At 36.7% G+C, this 11,614-nt stretch overlaps 1 protein-coding gene across 1 annotated transcript; it reads right to left on the bottom strand.

The window, feature by feature from the left end:
* Positions 1–268: 268 nt before the first annotated feature.
* LOC143468180 (ATP-dependent translocase ABCB1-like) lies at positions 269–10,721 on the bottom strand. Its single transcript, XM_076965207.1, has 24 exons — positions 9,865–10,721; positions 9,453–9,652; positions 9,151–9,294; positions 8,814–8,918; positions 8,538–8,709; positions 8,279–8,403; positions 7,879–8,092; positions 7,163–7,345; positions 6,864–6,980; positions 6,576–6,788; positions 6,197–6,377; positions 5,629–6,045; positions 4,693–4,871; positions 4,269–4,479; positions 4,015–4,164; positions 3,695–3,800; positions 3,284–3,424; positions 3,019–3,175; positions 2,367–2,564; positions 2,007–2,119; positions 1,800–1,893; positions 1,540–1,686; positions 644–813; positions 269–499 (listed from the first exon to the last, which is right to left on the bottom strand). Exons 1-24 carry the CDS (start codon positions 9,955–9,957, stop codon positions 472–474), a joined length of 3,858 nt encoding a protein of 1,285 aa, XP_076821322.1. The 5' UTR covers positions 9,958–10,721; the 3' UTR covers positions 269–471.
* Positions 10,722–11,614: the final 893 nt, after the last annotated feature.

The raw sequence follows: 11,614 nt of genomic DNA, 5'->3' as shown, positions 1-11,614 counted from the left end.
TCAGTCTAGCGAGGTCAAGCGTCGTAAATTTGTTATTTTTATACTGGTCTTTGATATATATTCATTTTAGGACACAATATGCCTGCTGTATGCTTTAGTTTTGGAATTGCGTTAATATATTCATTTCGATGATGGCAATCATATTTTGAACGTAATTTTTATGTTGCTAGACGTTAATGTACTCTTCAACATCTTTGGATTTACCTAATTTACACTCACCACTAGAATTCTTCCCAAACTATTTCGCTTTGAAATGCAAACAGTCCAGTTTCATGATATTCACTTTAATTCAATCAAAGAAAACGGTTGCAATTATAACGGCAACAACCGCAGGAAACTTTTTTATAAATATTTAAAGTAAAGTGCTTCGAACATGCAGTTCTGTATTTCTTAGGAGATAACGATGAATGATGCCTGACAAACACTTCCAGTTATGAAACATCATCGTCATAATTATTTCGAGTATCGCATTTATGAGCTCAACTGTGCGTTGACCAATCTGTTAAGAGTGAAAAATTGAAAATCAGTTTTATTCAAGTAAGTATTATTGTTGCAGTAAATTAATATCTACTAAATGCGCGTGGAAACCTGTAATGCCAAAAGCTAAGAATGAGAAGGATGATATGGTAAAAAATTCACTCACTGGTAGTAGGCTCCTCTTTTCACAATGAGTGATTCGTGCGTTCCAAGCTCAACCACTCTTCCATGATCAATCACAGCGATCTGATCCGCGTTCTTCACCGTTGAGAGTCTATGAGCAATCACTATGCTTGTTCGCCCCTCTCTAGCGGTGTCTAGCGCCTCCTGTACCATCTTAAAAATGAGGGAAGATGTTTAATTGCTTAAGATATAACCAGAAGAGTAGATTAAATTAGTTAAGTATTCGACAAACCAGAAAACTTAAATTATCTATAATAAACAAAAATTCATAAATGATAATGAAAAGCAAATCTTTCTTGCCACGTGTTTTCCTTACAAAATTCAGTCAACCGGCTTTACATGCATCGGCCTGTTGTAGGCTAAATGACGGAATAAGTACTTAGCCCTTTTTGATTATAACACCAGCATCTGATTTGTGTCCGCATGAAGAAAAAATTATTCTACGTCGACAAATTATAATGTTTTGATTTCAAAAGTACCTTCGAGTAAAAACTTTGTAACAAATCCTCATTATTGTAGTTTAAGGCTAGAAGCCCAAACTTTTTTCCGCAACAGCTAGTTTACGAAAGAAAGCAACTGAAGATCCAAACAATAGATGAAACATAATTGCTTACATTTGAACGAATATCTGTATTACAAGGATGAATGAAACTGGAAAAATATTGTTAAACATAATTAACAGATGGTTCGTTTCAATGTTGAAATATTTTCAATGCTGATGATGATATAGTGTAGCTGGAATTTATACAACCCTTTTGTTAAGGAGAGAAAGGCCACGACATCATATAGGCTAATTGACCGTGATTCGTTGTGGACAAGTGCACGTCTAAACAATATGCACAGAGTGCATGCATTATATTAAAAAAAATGTCTGCGAACCTTTTCGCTCTCCGTATCCAAAGCGGATGTTGCTTCGTCCAACAGAAGAACTTTGGGATTTCGAACAAGAGCGCGCGATATGGCAACTCTCTGCTTCTGTCCTCCTGATAATTTCCCGCCTTTTGCTCCTACGTTTGTGTCGTAACCCTGACGTCATTAGAGAAAAACGATTTGTCAAGGTAACATGAAGATATTAAACTTGGCAAGTTGTATTAATATAGCATCAAAAGCTAAGAATAAAATACGGAAACAAGATTTACATCTGGTAACCCCGAAATAAAGTTTGCTGCGTTCGCCTTCTCAGCTGCTTCTTCTATCTCTTCATCGCGGATTTCTCTCGTGCAGTCTCCATATCTGTGAAAAGGTTTCCCATGTATGCTTTGTCTCGGGTTAAATATGTTCACCACGGCAAATTAACGTTATATATATGTTATATAATGTTATATGTTATAAAGTATAAAACTCACTGAATATTTTCTTTGATTGTTTGATCGAACAAGACTGGTTCTTGGGAAACCACCCCAATTTGCTGACGTAACCAGGCAACGTTCAGATCACGGATATCGATGCCGTCCAAATACTAAACAAGAAAAGTCTCTTTCTTTGCATTAAGCAACTTTGTGTTAAGTCAATTAAAACTATGCAATGTAAACGCTAATTACAATTTTAATTAAGCGGTTTCGAAGCCAGAAAAAATTTGCCTTCTTTGAATTTTGATTTTACCTTTTGTAAACAATTGAAATCTAAATCAAACTTTGGCAAGTAAAAAGCTTCTTTATTAATAATTTCGTCTGGGGAAGAAAGTTATGTCTCCAAACATTACTCACCATGCCACCTCCATCAACGTCATAAAACCTGGAAATCAGCTTGGTTATTGTCGTTTTCCCACAGCCAGATTGTCCGACAAGAGCCAAAGTCTGTCCAGGTTTTACTCTGACGTTAATGCCTTCCAACACAAGAGCGTCCGGTCGATTCGGGTAGCGGAAAGAAACGGATTTGATGAAAACCTCTCCTTTGCAATGATCCTGGTGGAAGAAGAGGATAAATTATGTGTGACAGAACAACTTTATTCCCATCTTGTTGTTCAGAAATTTTTATAGATCAAAACAACTATAAAACCAGCAAAACTATAAAAAAATAGTCGTATTAATTTTGAAAAATGCTAAATTTGCAGCATAATCTTTATCCTTGGACTGACGAACTGTTCCCGTATATAGCTGTGTCCTTATCATCGCTTACATCTTCAGCCTCAATAACCGAGCTCTTCGTTGCGCAAGTCCGATTGACACAAACATTTTTGATGTTGTTTTGCCCGGATTTGAAACTGTTTATCATGACCACTGAATAGGAGCAAAGATCGTCAACGCCTTGCCGAAAGGCATTAAGAAGAAGGGTTACTTTGTATCGGACATTGGTCGCGTTCTTGCGAAACTTGAGCTACTGTATAACTACATCCTTGCCAATATCGACTGTAAGTACCGGTTTAATTCCTTCCGTGCTGAATGCGTCGATGGCGGGAAGACGATCTAGGATGGCAATCATTCTGGCCGCCGATAATCTCGCCATGGCAAAGTCAGCAGCAAATGCAGCGTTCGCTCCAACACTCATTGCTCCAAAAACGACAGCCATCAAAACTCTGTGGAAATTGATGTGAAACGATAACAATTGATATTGCATTAACAACAACGTTCTTGTTCTCAAAAGACAAATACTACTGTATCGTACTGTAGTTAGTATCACTCACAGAATGAAAGCGTAGAATGTCATTTCTCCCGATTTAATGGCCTCATATCCAGTTTTGAAAGCGGCTGAAAATGCGAAAAATATGACACATTGACCAAATCCAAATACCAGGCCTTTAACTGTCGATTTGGTATAAATTCTTCTGCAAAGACAATAAAAAATCCTTCAAGTAGACAATTTATCGACGACATCTTTGTTAGAATGTGCATTTTTTCAAAATCAAATTGTAATAAAGCTATTTTATAACATAATTAGCTGCTTTGATTTGCAAGATTGCAATGCCTTCATTTGCTATGTGTTAATGAACGAAGTTAAGAGTCTACTGTTGTCGGTATTATCATCAATAACCTATTTAACAATTTCTTTCGATTTTACACAAAAATTAAACCAAATATTGATTAAAATTTCATACTTGTCGGATCCTTTGATCTTTACTGCGTACATGTCAACCAGTTCATGTTCCTTGGTAAGTGATGCAACCGTTCGAATGTTCATGATCGCTTCCGCAGCAAGAGCACCTGAAAGTCGTAGAGTCACTCAATTCAATTTTTTTCATGTAATATTTTAAATTAAGACTTTACTTTGACAGCAATTAAACACAATATCATGTTTCCAATTTTTGAAAATCTTAGAACTTTAGCATAGAGTATGAGCAAGTTTGTCGCAAATATAATGAAGACAATATCAATTAACGATGAAAAAAATTAAATCAGTAGGAGATGCAAAAATTACCTGCTTCATTCTCTTCAGCGGTGGATTGTTGATCTTCTCCAGCTTCGAATTTTATTTGAACAAAAGAACCCAACACCATAAATGGCACAAAAGCCAGAACTACCAGAGTTACCTTCCAGCCATAAGCAAAAGATAGCCCAAGAGCTACAACTGAAAATGTTATAATCCGGTAAAAGTCATCGTACAGTATATAACGAGGTCTATAGTTTTACTCTAAAATACTAAAATTGCACGGTAAACCAACGCTAACTTACCCAGGGTTGAAATATTTTTCATCACAATTCCAAGCGTTTCTCCGGTGCAATTTTGTACTTGTGAGGCGTCTACAGCCAGCCTGTGGCAGAGGGTACCGGTGCCATGTCCTCGCTCATCAAAGAAGGAGATGTCCTGATGAAGAATCGAACGGAAAACATTCTTCCTTAAACGCATGGTGAGTTGTATGCCGGATTTGGCAAAGCAGAGATGCTGTTGGAAAATAAGAACCAGTCACAAGATGGTAAAGCGAGTGCAGAAATGTAATAAAGTACAAACAGAAAAAAGGTTACCGCAGTAGACACAAAAAAAAGAAACGATTTTATTGGTAAACAAGCTACAAGAAAAAAAAGAAAAAAACAAAATGAGCACGAATGGAAGGAATAAAAGTATAAAATTCTTTTGTTTTAGTCATCAACTTCTAACCTCCAGGAGGTTACTTATTAAAGCTCCGACTCCCAAAACCACAAACATTCCACCAAGAAAAGATGCATGATTTAGAGCTTCCTGTGGATTGTTGTAGGTGAAAATCTTGAAGAATTCCGCGATAATGAGTGCGCTAAGTGGATCAGGAGCTCCAGCAAAAAAAGCAAAGATACATCCGCCTAATAACGTCGAAAATTATGTTGTTTACCTTCGGTTTAGTTGCATGACTGCATATGTGTCTCAGTACCTAATTTTCCTTTGTATGGCATGTAATGGTTACTTCTGCCGTTTTGTATATTTCAGGTGGTTAAAGTACAAACAGTGGTTAAAAGGTAATAAGTCAAAGTTAGATTTTATTATTCACAATATGGTTTACGTATCAAATTTTTCCAAAGGACACGCTCAAAAAAGGGGTGAAACTCAAAAGTAAGAGGCAAGTCCGAAAACAATTTGAGCTTAAATAAAGAACTTTTGCATAGTTTTTTATGATTAGGCGATTGCTGCCAAAGATGAAACCAAAATTTGACGCGAAGCATGACATACGTAGTAAAAGTTATGATGTCACCATGTGGAAACAGTGTGCATGACGTTGATGTTTTGACCAAGTAGGAATGAGACATATCGTTTGAATGACAAGAAATAGTAACTGACGTGGTTATAGACCTATAACGTACTTAAATGCTTAAACGAAATACCTTGCTTCCACTCAGTCAATGACCTAACTTTCAGCAGGTGTATTTACGCTGTTAAAAGTTTATTCCAAACTCAGTCTTAGCCGCTGGCTAGAGCCTAGTCCGGTACCGGCATTTGTTGCATGAAAACACGAATGCTTTGCTAATACGCTACATGTATACTCGGCTACCATTACATACCGGTTACATTTCTAAGGCAACTTTGTTTTGATCTTGACCCACAGAATAAGCAGACAACACTCACCTACCACGTAAAACCATTCCGGTGCGTTCATTTTAAGAAATCGGGAAAAGTCAAACTTTGGTAAAATTTGCTCTTCTTCTTCTTCTTCTTCTTCTTCTTTTTCTTTAATTTGGTCACCAAGGTTCTCTCCTTTTACGGCATCTTGCTTCGTAATTTTTTGAGGAGAACTTTTGATAGGGGACAGGTCGCTCATTGGACTGCTGGGAACTGCAGCCGAGATTTGTTTTTTGTCAACTTCACCAGTAACCTTATGATCAACACTCTGCATCATCACAAGACTGTGATAAACTCCTTCCGGATTAGACATTAAATCTCCATGACTTCCTTGCTCCATGATTTTGCCGTCATGAAGAGCTATTATGTTATCACAATCACGAATCGTCGACAATCTGTGAGCCACAACAACCGTGGTACGGCCTGTACCAGTAAAAATAGTGGCGGTGATTATTATTTATTTCATACACTTTTTAACTTATAATTTTTAAATAAGACAAACAATAAATTTCAGTTAATAGTGTAACAAAAAAGCATCGAAAGGAAATAGAATCGGAGTCACCAATGCAATCACCTTCCGATGCTTTGTCCAGGGCAGCTTGAACTTTCGCTTCACTATGAGTGTCCAGTGATGACGTCGCTTCATCGAGGAGCAATATCTTAGGATTTCGAGCGATGGCTCTCGCGATCGCGATTCTTTGTTTCTGTCCTCCGCTCAGTTGACCTCCTGCCTCGCCAACCAAAGTATCGAATTTCTAAGAAAATTTAAAAGTAATGAAAGCAAACTTTCTCATTATCTTTATTCCCATTTCTTCTTCTCTTCTACAACTGGTATTTAGAATCAGTCAGACTTCAACTTCTGACACAAAAGAAAACAAACTTTAACGACAGGAAAAAATAAATAAGCAATTTTTTACTGAAATTAGTCAAACAAAAACCAAATATTCTTTTACTCCCGGCAGCTTCATGACGAAATTGAAAGCATTGGCTTGTTTCGCTGCTTCGTGAATTTCTTCATCGCTTATTCCAGTGCGACCCCAGCGGATATTTTCAGCAATGCTCGTCCCAAAAAGGACCGGTTCTTGGGATACTACTCCAATCAAATCTCTTAACTTTTTCAAGTTGAGGCTTCTCACATCTTTTCCGCCGATATGAACTGTTCCCTCCTAAACATCTACACGTTAACTTATACACTTGAGCAATTATACCAATCACATATTTTGTGTTCTTTTCAACGTTACCTTGACGTCATAAAACCTTTGAATGAGTTGAACAATTGTGCTTTTTCCGCATCCGCTTTGACCAACCAAACCAACACGCTGTCCACGTTTTATTTCGAAAGTTATTTTTTTCAATATCTGTAATAAAGATAGCCAATATAAAAGACATTGACTTAGGTGTATTATAATTTATAAACCTTTGAATAACTGTATAGTGTTTACATGGAAATATAAAGCAACAACTGTTTTTTTTGCTTTTTTTCTATGTTTATAATTCAAACCTATAAGATGTTTATGGAACAAACATCACATCTGCTTACTTCCACATCTTGTCTGGCAGGGTAATTGAAGCTGACGTCAGAAAACTGGATTGTGACGTCATCAAGATTTGGTTCATCTCCTTCGTTTGAAAAAATATCGATTTCAGGAACTCGATCGATGACTTGATATATTCTGGCAGCAACGGCACGAGCTTGTGGAATGGACGAGATATGTGTGCTAAGCTATGAAGACAGGCACGTGATCTGATCATCAAACCAACGCTTCTGAGCATACTATGTCCAGGTTTTGTTAGATTTTTATCTATTAGTAGACTTTTCTATATTCATTGGATGATATTTTCTAAACTAGCCCCCATTAAAGAATTAGTACTACTGGAGTAAAGCTTTAATTGAAAAGCGGCTATTGTTTACGATTCCCGTGAAACGAATACTTATTCATAAAGGTAAAGAATGTTTTTATCATATAATATTTACTTAATATTTTTGTAATATTTTTTATGATATTTACTGCACATAAATATAAAAAGACATCAAACTTACACAACTGGTTTTCTTGCACAATACTGTACAGTTAGTTTGCATTTCAAGACGATAATTCTTATTTAATCTCACTACATTACTTTAACCATTGTGTCTTTTCCGGTTTTCTACGAACGAACGACACCACCAGTATTATTTAGAAAGGGGCAAAAAATAATCTATTACAAAAATTGCTAAAACATGACAACACAAATAAAACATTATTGTCCGCTTACTGTGCCGATGGACCATCCGGCAAAGTAAACATTGAAGACAGCCGTAAGCATATCGCCCGCTTGGATTTCTCCTTTGATAACCAGAGTGGTTCCATACCAGAAAGATACTGCATACTGGCAGAAAGCAGAAAAGTACATCATTCCCATGCAGACGCCAAAGGCACCGCCGCGAAACATTGCAGCTTTTTTCGCCTCCTTTAGATTGTGATCATATCTTTGAAAAAGTTGGCTTTATTTAAGAAATTAGGTTGCTCACACATATCAACGAATTGCATCTGACCTTCGTCTTCAATTTTGGTTAAAACTTTTATTCCAAAACATCATAACTTTGCCTGTCACAGCCAATGGTTATTTAGCACAAGTAATTTTTGCTTTGATTTTAGATAATCTACCATCTCACCTTTCCACTTCTTTCATTTGGCAACCAAACGCTGCCACAGTCTTTATGGAAGAAATAGTTTCTTCTGCAATCGCGCCAGCCTTCGAATACGCATCTGTTTCTCGTTTCTTGCAAATGTCGTTGATCTGAATTTAGTACACGTCTATTAATTATCTGAAAAATTAAGCAATTTTCAACCACTAATGATGTGATATTATGATATGATATGATAAGAGATGTGATATGATATGATGGAAACCAGTGATAAATCACGTTATACCTTGAATATAAAACCAGATGGAATCATTATGAATACAGTCATGGCGAGCGCCACAAGAGAAACCTTCCATGCATAGACAAATGCAATGACGAGCGACGCCACACCCATGGCAAAATAAGCCATCACCAAACCCAATTTGTCACCAATGGCCTTTTTTAAAGTGACGATATCACTGGAAAATATTTGAAACATGAAATAATGGTTTTCTTTGCAAGTTATATTTTACCATGATTTCTGAATCAAAAGATCCTTATGACATTCCTGATGACGTCATACCCAGATAATCTAGAATTTATTTCACCAGATGGATTGAGATCGTGAAATCCAATGTTCTGACGTAATATGGCGCGAAAATACATTATCTGGATAATTTTGACTTGTCTGCAAAAAAAAGAAATCTCGTTTTTAATTTCCTGAACATAACAACCAGCTGATAACAACCATCGATTCTGAAGTAAATCCAATATCAGAAAATTTTTATTGGCCTTTTTTCGATAAGATTTGCTGTGTGTTACACTTTACAATGCCTATTTTCTCATTCTAATCTTTTATAAGACCACTTAAGTAATCAAAATGAGAATTTTACATTCCGCATATGCACAAGAAAACTGACCTGGTTGAGCTGACGTTCCAAAAAAACATGTTTAGTGTTCCTGTTCCAAAAGCTACGACCCCAGTAATGATAAACGCATACACAATTACCATGCTGTTGCCACTAAAGGATTTTAACAACGGCATTGTCTTATCGTTCCATTGCCTGTTGAAAACCATAGTTAGAAAGTGTGAAACCTGCCAAATGATTACACGAAATTTACCAACCTTCTTGCCGTAAACTCTTTTGTTGATCTCTCAACGATGCTATATACAACCTTTCAATTGCTTTACACGATTTGATTTTCAATAAGTGTAACTTACGTTCTGGTCATGGTGGTGTAATTTTCTGAGTAGCAAGTCTCATAATTTAAGCCGCATGCCTGGTAACGACCGAAAGTAGTGAAGACATTAAGACCTTGGCCGAAAAAAAGGAACAATACGGGAGTTGTAATTCCATATCCTGCCGCAGCAAGCAACCCGAGCCCGATGTAGAAATAATCCAGCCTTGTGGCGTATCGAAACTGGAAAGAAGTTTAAAAATCGTAAATACAGTAAATTGGCTAAGATTGAGGAAATAGTTCAAAAGCAATTCTTCTGTCAATTGATATGCTTGTGACAAAATAAAAAGGTTCCAAATTATTGCCCATTATTGAAATCGCTATCTTGAACATATCTTATTGCTACTGTATGTAAACTTTCTATTGATTTTAGAATTTTCTGAAGACAAACTCACAAGTTGTAGGAACGGAACATGTGGAAGGTTTTCCTCTTCCTCAACTTTCTTCTTCTCCAGCAAAGGAGAAGATTCCACTTTTGCCTCGGACATGATATGCTTAAAAATAACTCGTAGCAGTCGTGGAAGATGACGCTTGGCCAAACAAGCTGCGAATTACAAAAAAAATATTTCAGTACCTTCACAAAAGCAAACAGAAACGGAAATGCCGGGAGCTGAGTCAAATACTTCCACGCGCTTAAAGCGTATGAAGCATGCATTAGTGTTAGCGCACGTAGTCCAAGTGCACATAAAGTACATGCTGAGCATGCCAAAATGTTGAAGAAGGTAACACATGCTATTGTTTTGTATCTTTCAGTTCTAGGAGAGGTGTAATGTGGAAACACATTTTAGTTATAACAAATAAACCACTATAATTTGTTTCGTTGTTGGATAAGCCCATCCAATTCCTCGCAGGATGCTTCTAGCAAGCAATCAAAGCAAGCATCTATAACGTGTTAGCATGGGCAGAATACAACTGAACAAATTTTTAAGCTTTAGTTTCTGCGACAACGGTTCGTGTGATCCTGACATAAGACCAATGCCAACACAGTCCATTAACAATTTTTTTAAACTAAAAATATCCAATCCGACAATCTGCATAATTTACTGGCATTGCCTATATGTTTCAGTTCTGCTGTAAACCATTTGATCAATTTAGATCAGGCATTTCAGTAGTGTTTGCATTTTTATGACATTAATTCTACGCTATCACGAGCCTTTAGTAAATACAGGTGTTTCTGAAATGAATCAGCTGTTTGAGACTGAGCTTTGTCCTAGATATACACGTTTGCTGTTCGAAAATCTTATCGATTAGCTTTCGATGAAGCATACTATAAATTTTAAATAGATGTTTAGGCCAATAAGTCACGCAGTTTCCCTTCTTTAGGCCCATGACGGGAAGTATAGCTTCATCCAGATGGGTGATCAGCCCATATTCAGCTATGTGGCTTCCTTTAACGAGCATCTGGAATCATAAAGTGAAAACTGTGTCACCAATACCGAGTTCAAATGAGATTTGATAAAGTATTATAAGTTGGAATACTCATTTGACATTATAAACGTTCTTTACGGTAAACGTCATTTTTAAAACGCTTTATAATTCCCATCAGATACAATCAGCTGATGTTCCAAGAACTTCAAAATCAAAAGTTGCAGTTTTACACTTCATAAAAATGTATTAAGAACAATAACACTACTACAGCATATGGTCTAAATGCAATATTGTTCCTTATGAAGTCTTGGAGATATATTGTATTCGATTTTATCCAGCCGGTAAGTTGAATATAATGATTTAGTTGCAAAAGTGTCGGACAAGTCAATTTCATTTTTGCAAAAGATTCAAAACCTTCGTCGACGCTTCCACCCCGCAGCACATTCCAATACTTTGCCGGTGGTGCTTTCTTTCTCTTATCCATTGTGGATGGATCTCGTGTTCAGTGCTTGTCTTGGCTTAAGAGGTGGAACATAATGATTCTTGTCCGAAGTTAGTTCTAGCGGATAGCTGCCGCGTATTGCTAGTTAAGTTGGTGAAAACTTAGCGTAATCTAAGAAAGTTTGAATTTAGCAGAAGGGATTAAGCGCTTAGAAAAACATTTACGAAAAGTTTGTTACGTGAAGGACTGGAAAGTTATTTCTGCCATATACCAAGTTACACCAAATACAGCAATAATACTTCTGTTGGCGATAGATATGTTAATATGTACATGCA

This window comes from Clavelina lepadiformis, chromosome 8, assembly GCF_947623445.1.
Source record: "Clavelina lepadiformis chromosome 8, kaClaLepa1.1, whole genome shotgun sequence".
In the NCBI taxonomy this organism is placed as follows: domain Eukaryota; kingdom Metazoa; phylum Chordata; class Ascidiacea; order Aplousobranchia; family Clavelinidae; genus Clavelina; species Clavelina lepadiformis.
This window is presented reverse-complemented; position numbering and strand designations above follow the sequence as displayed.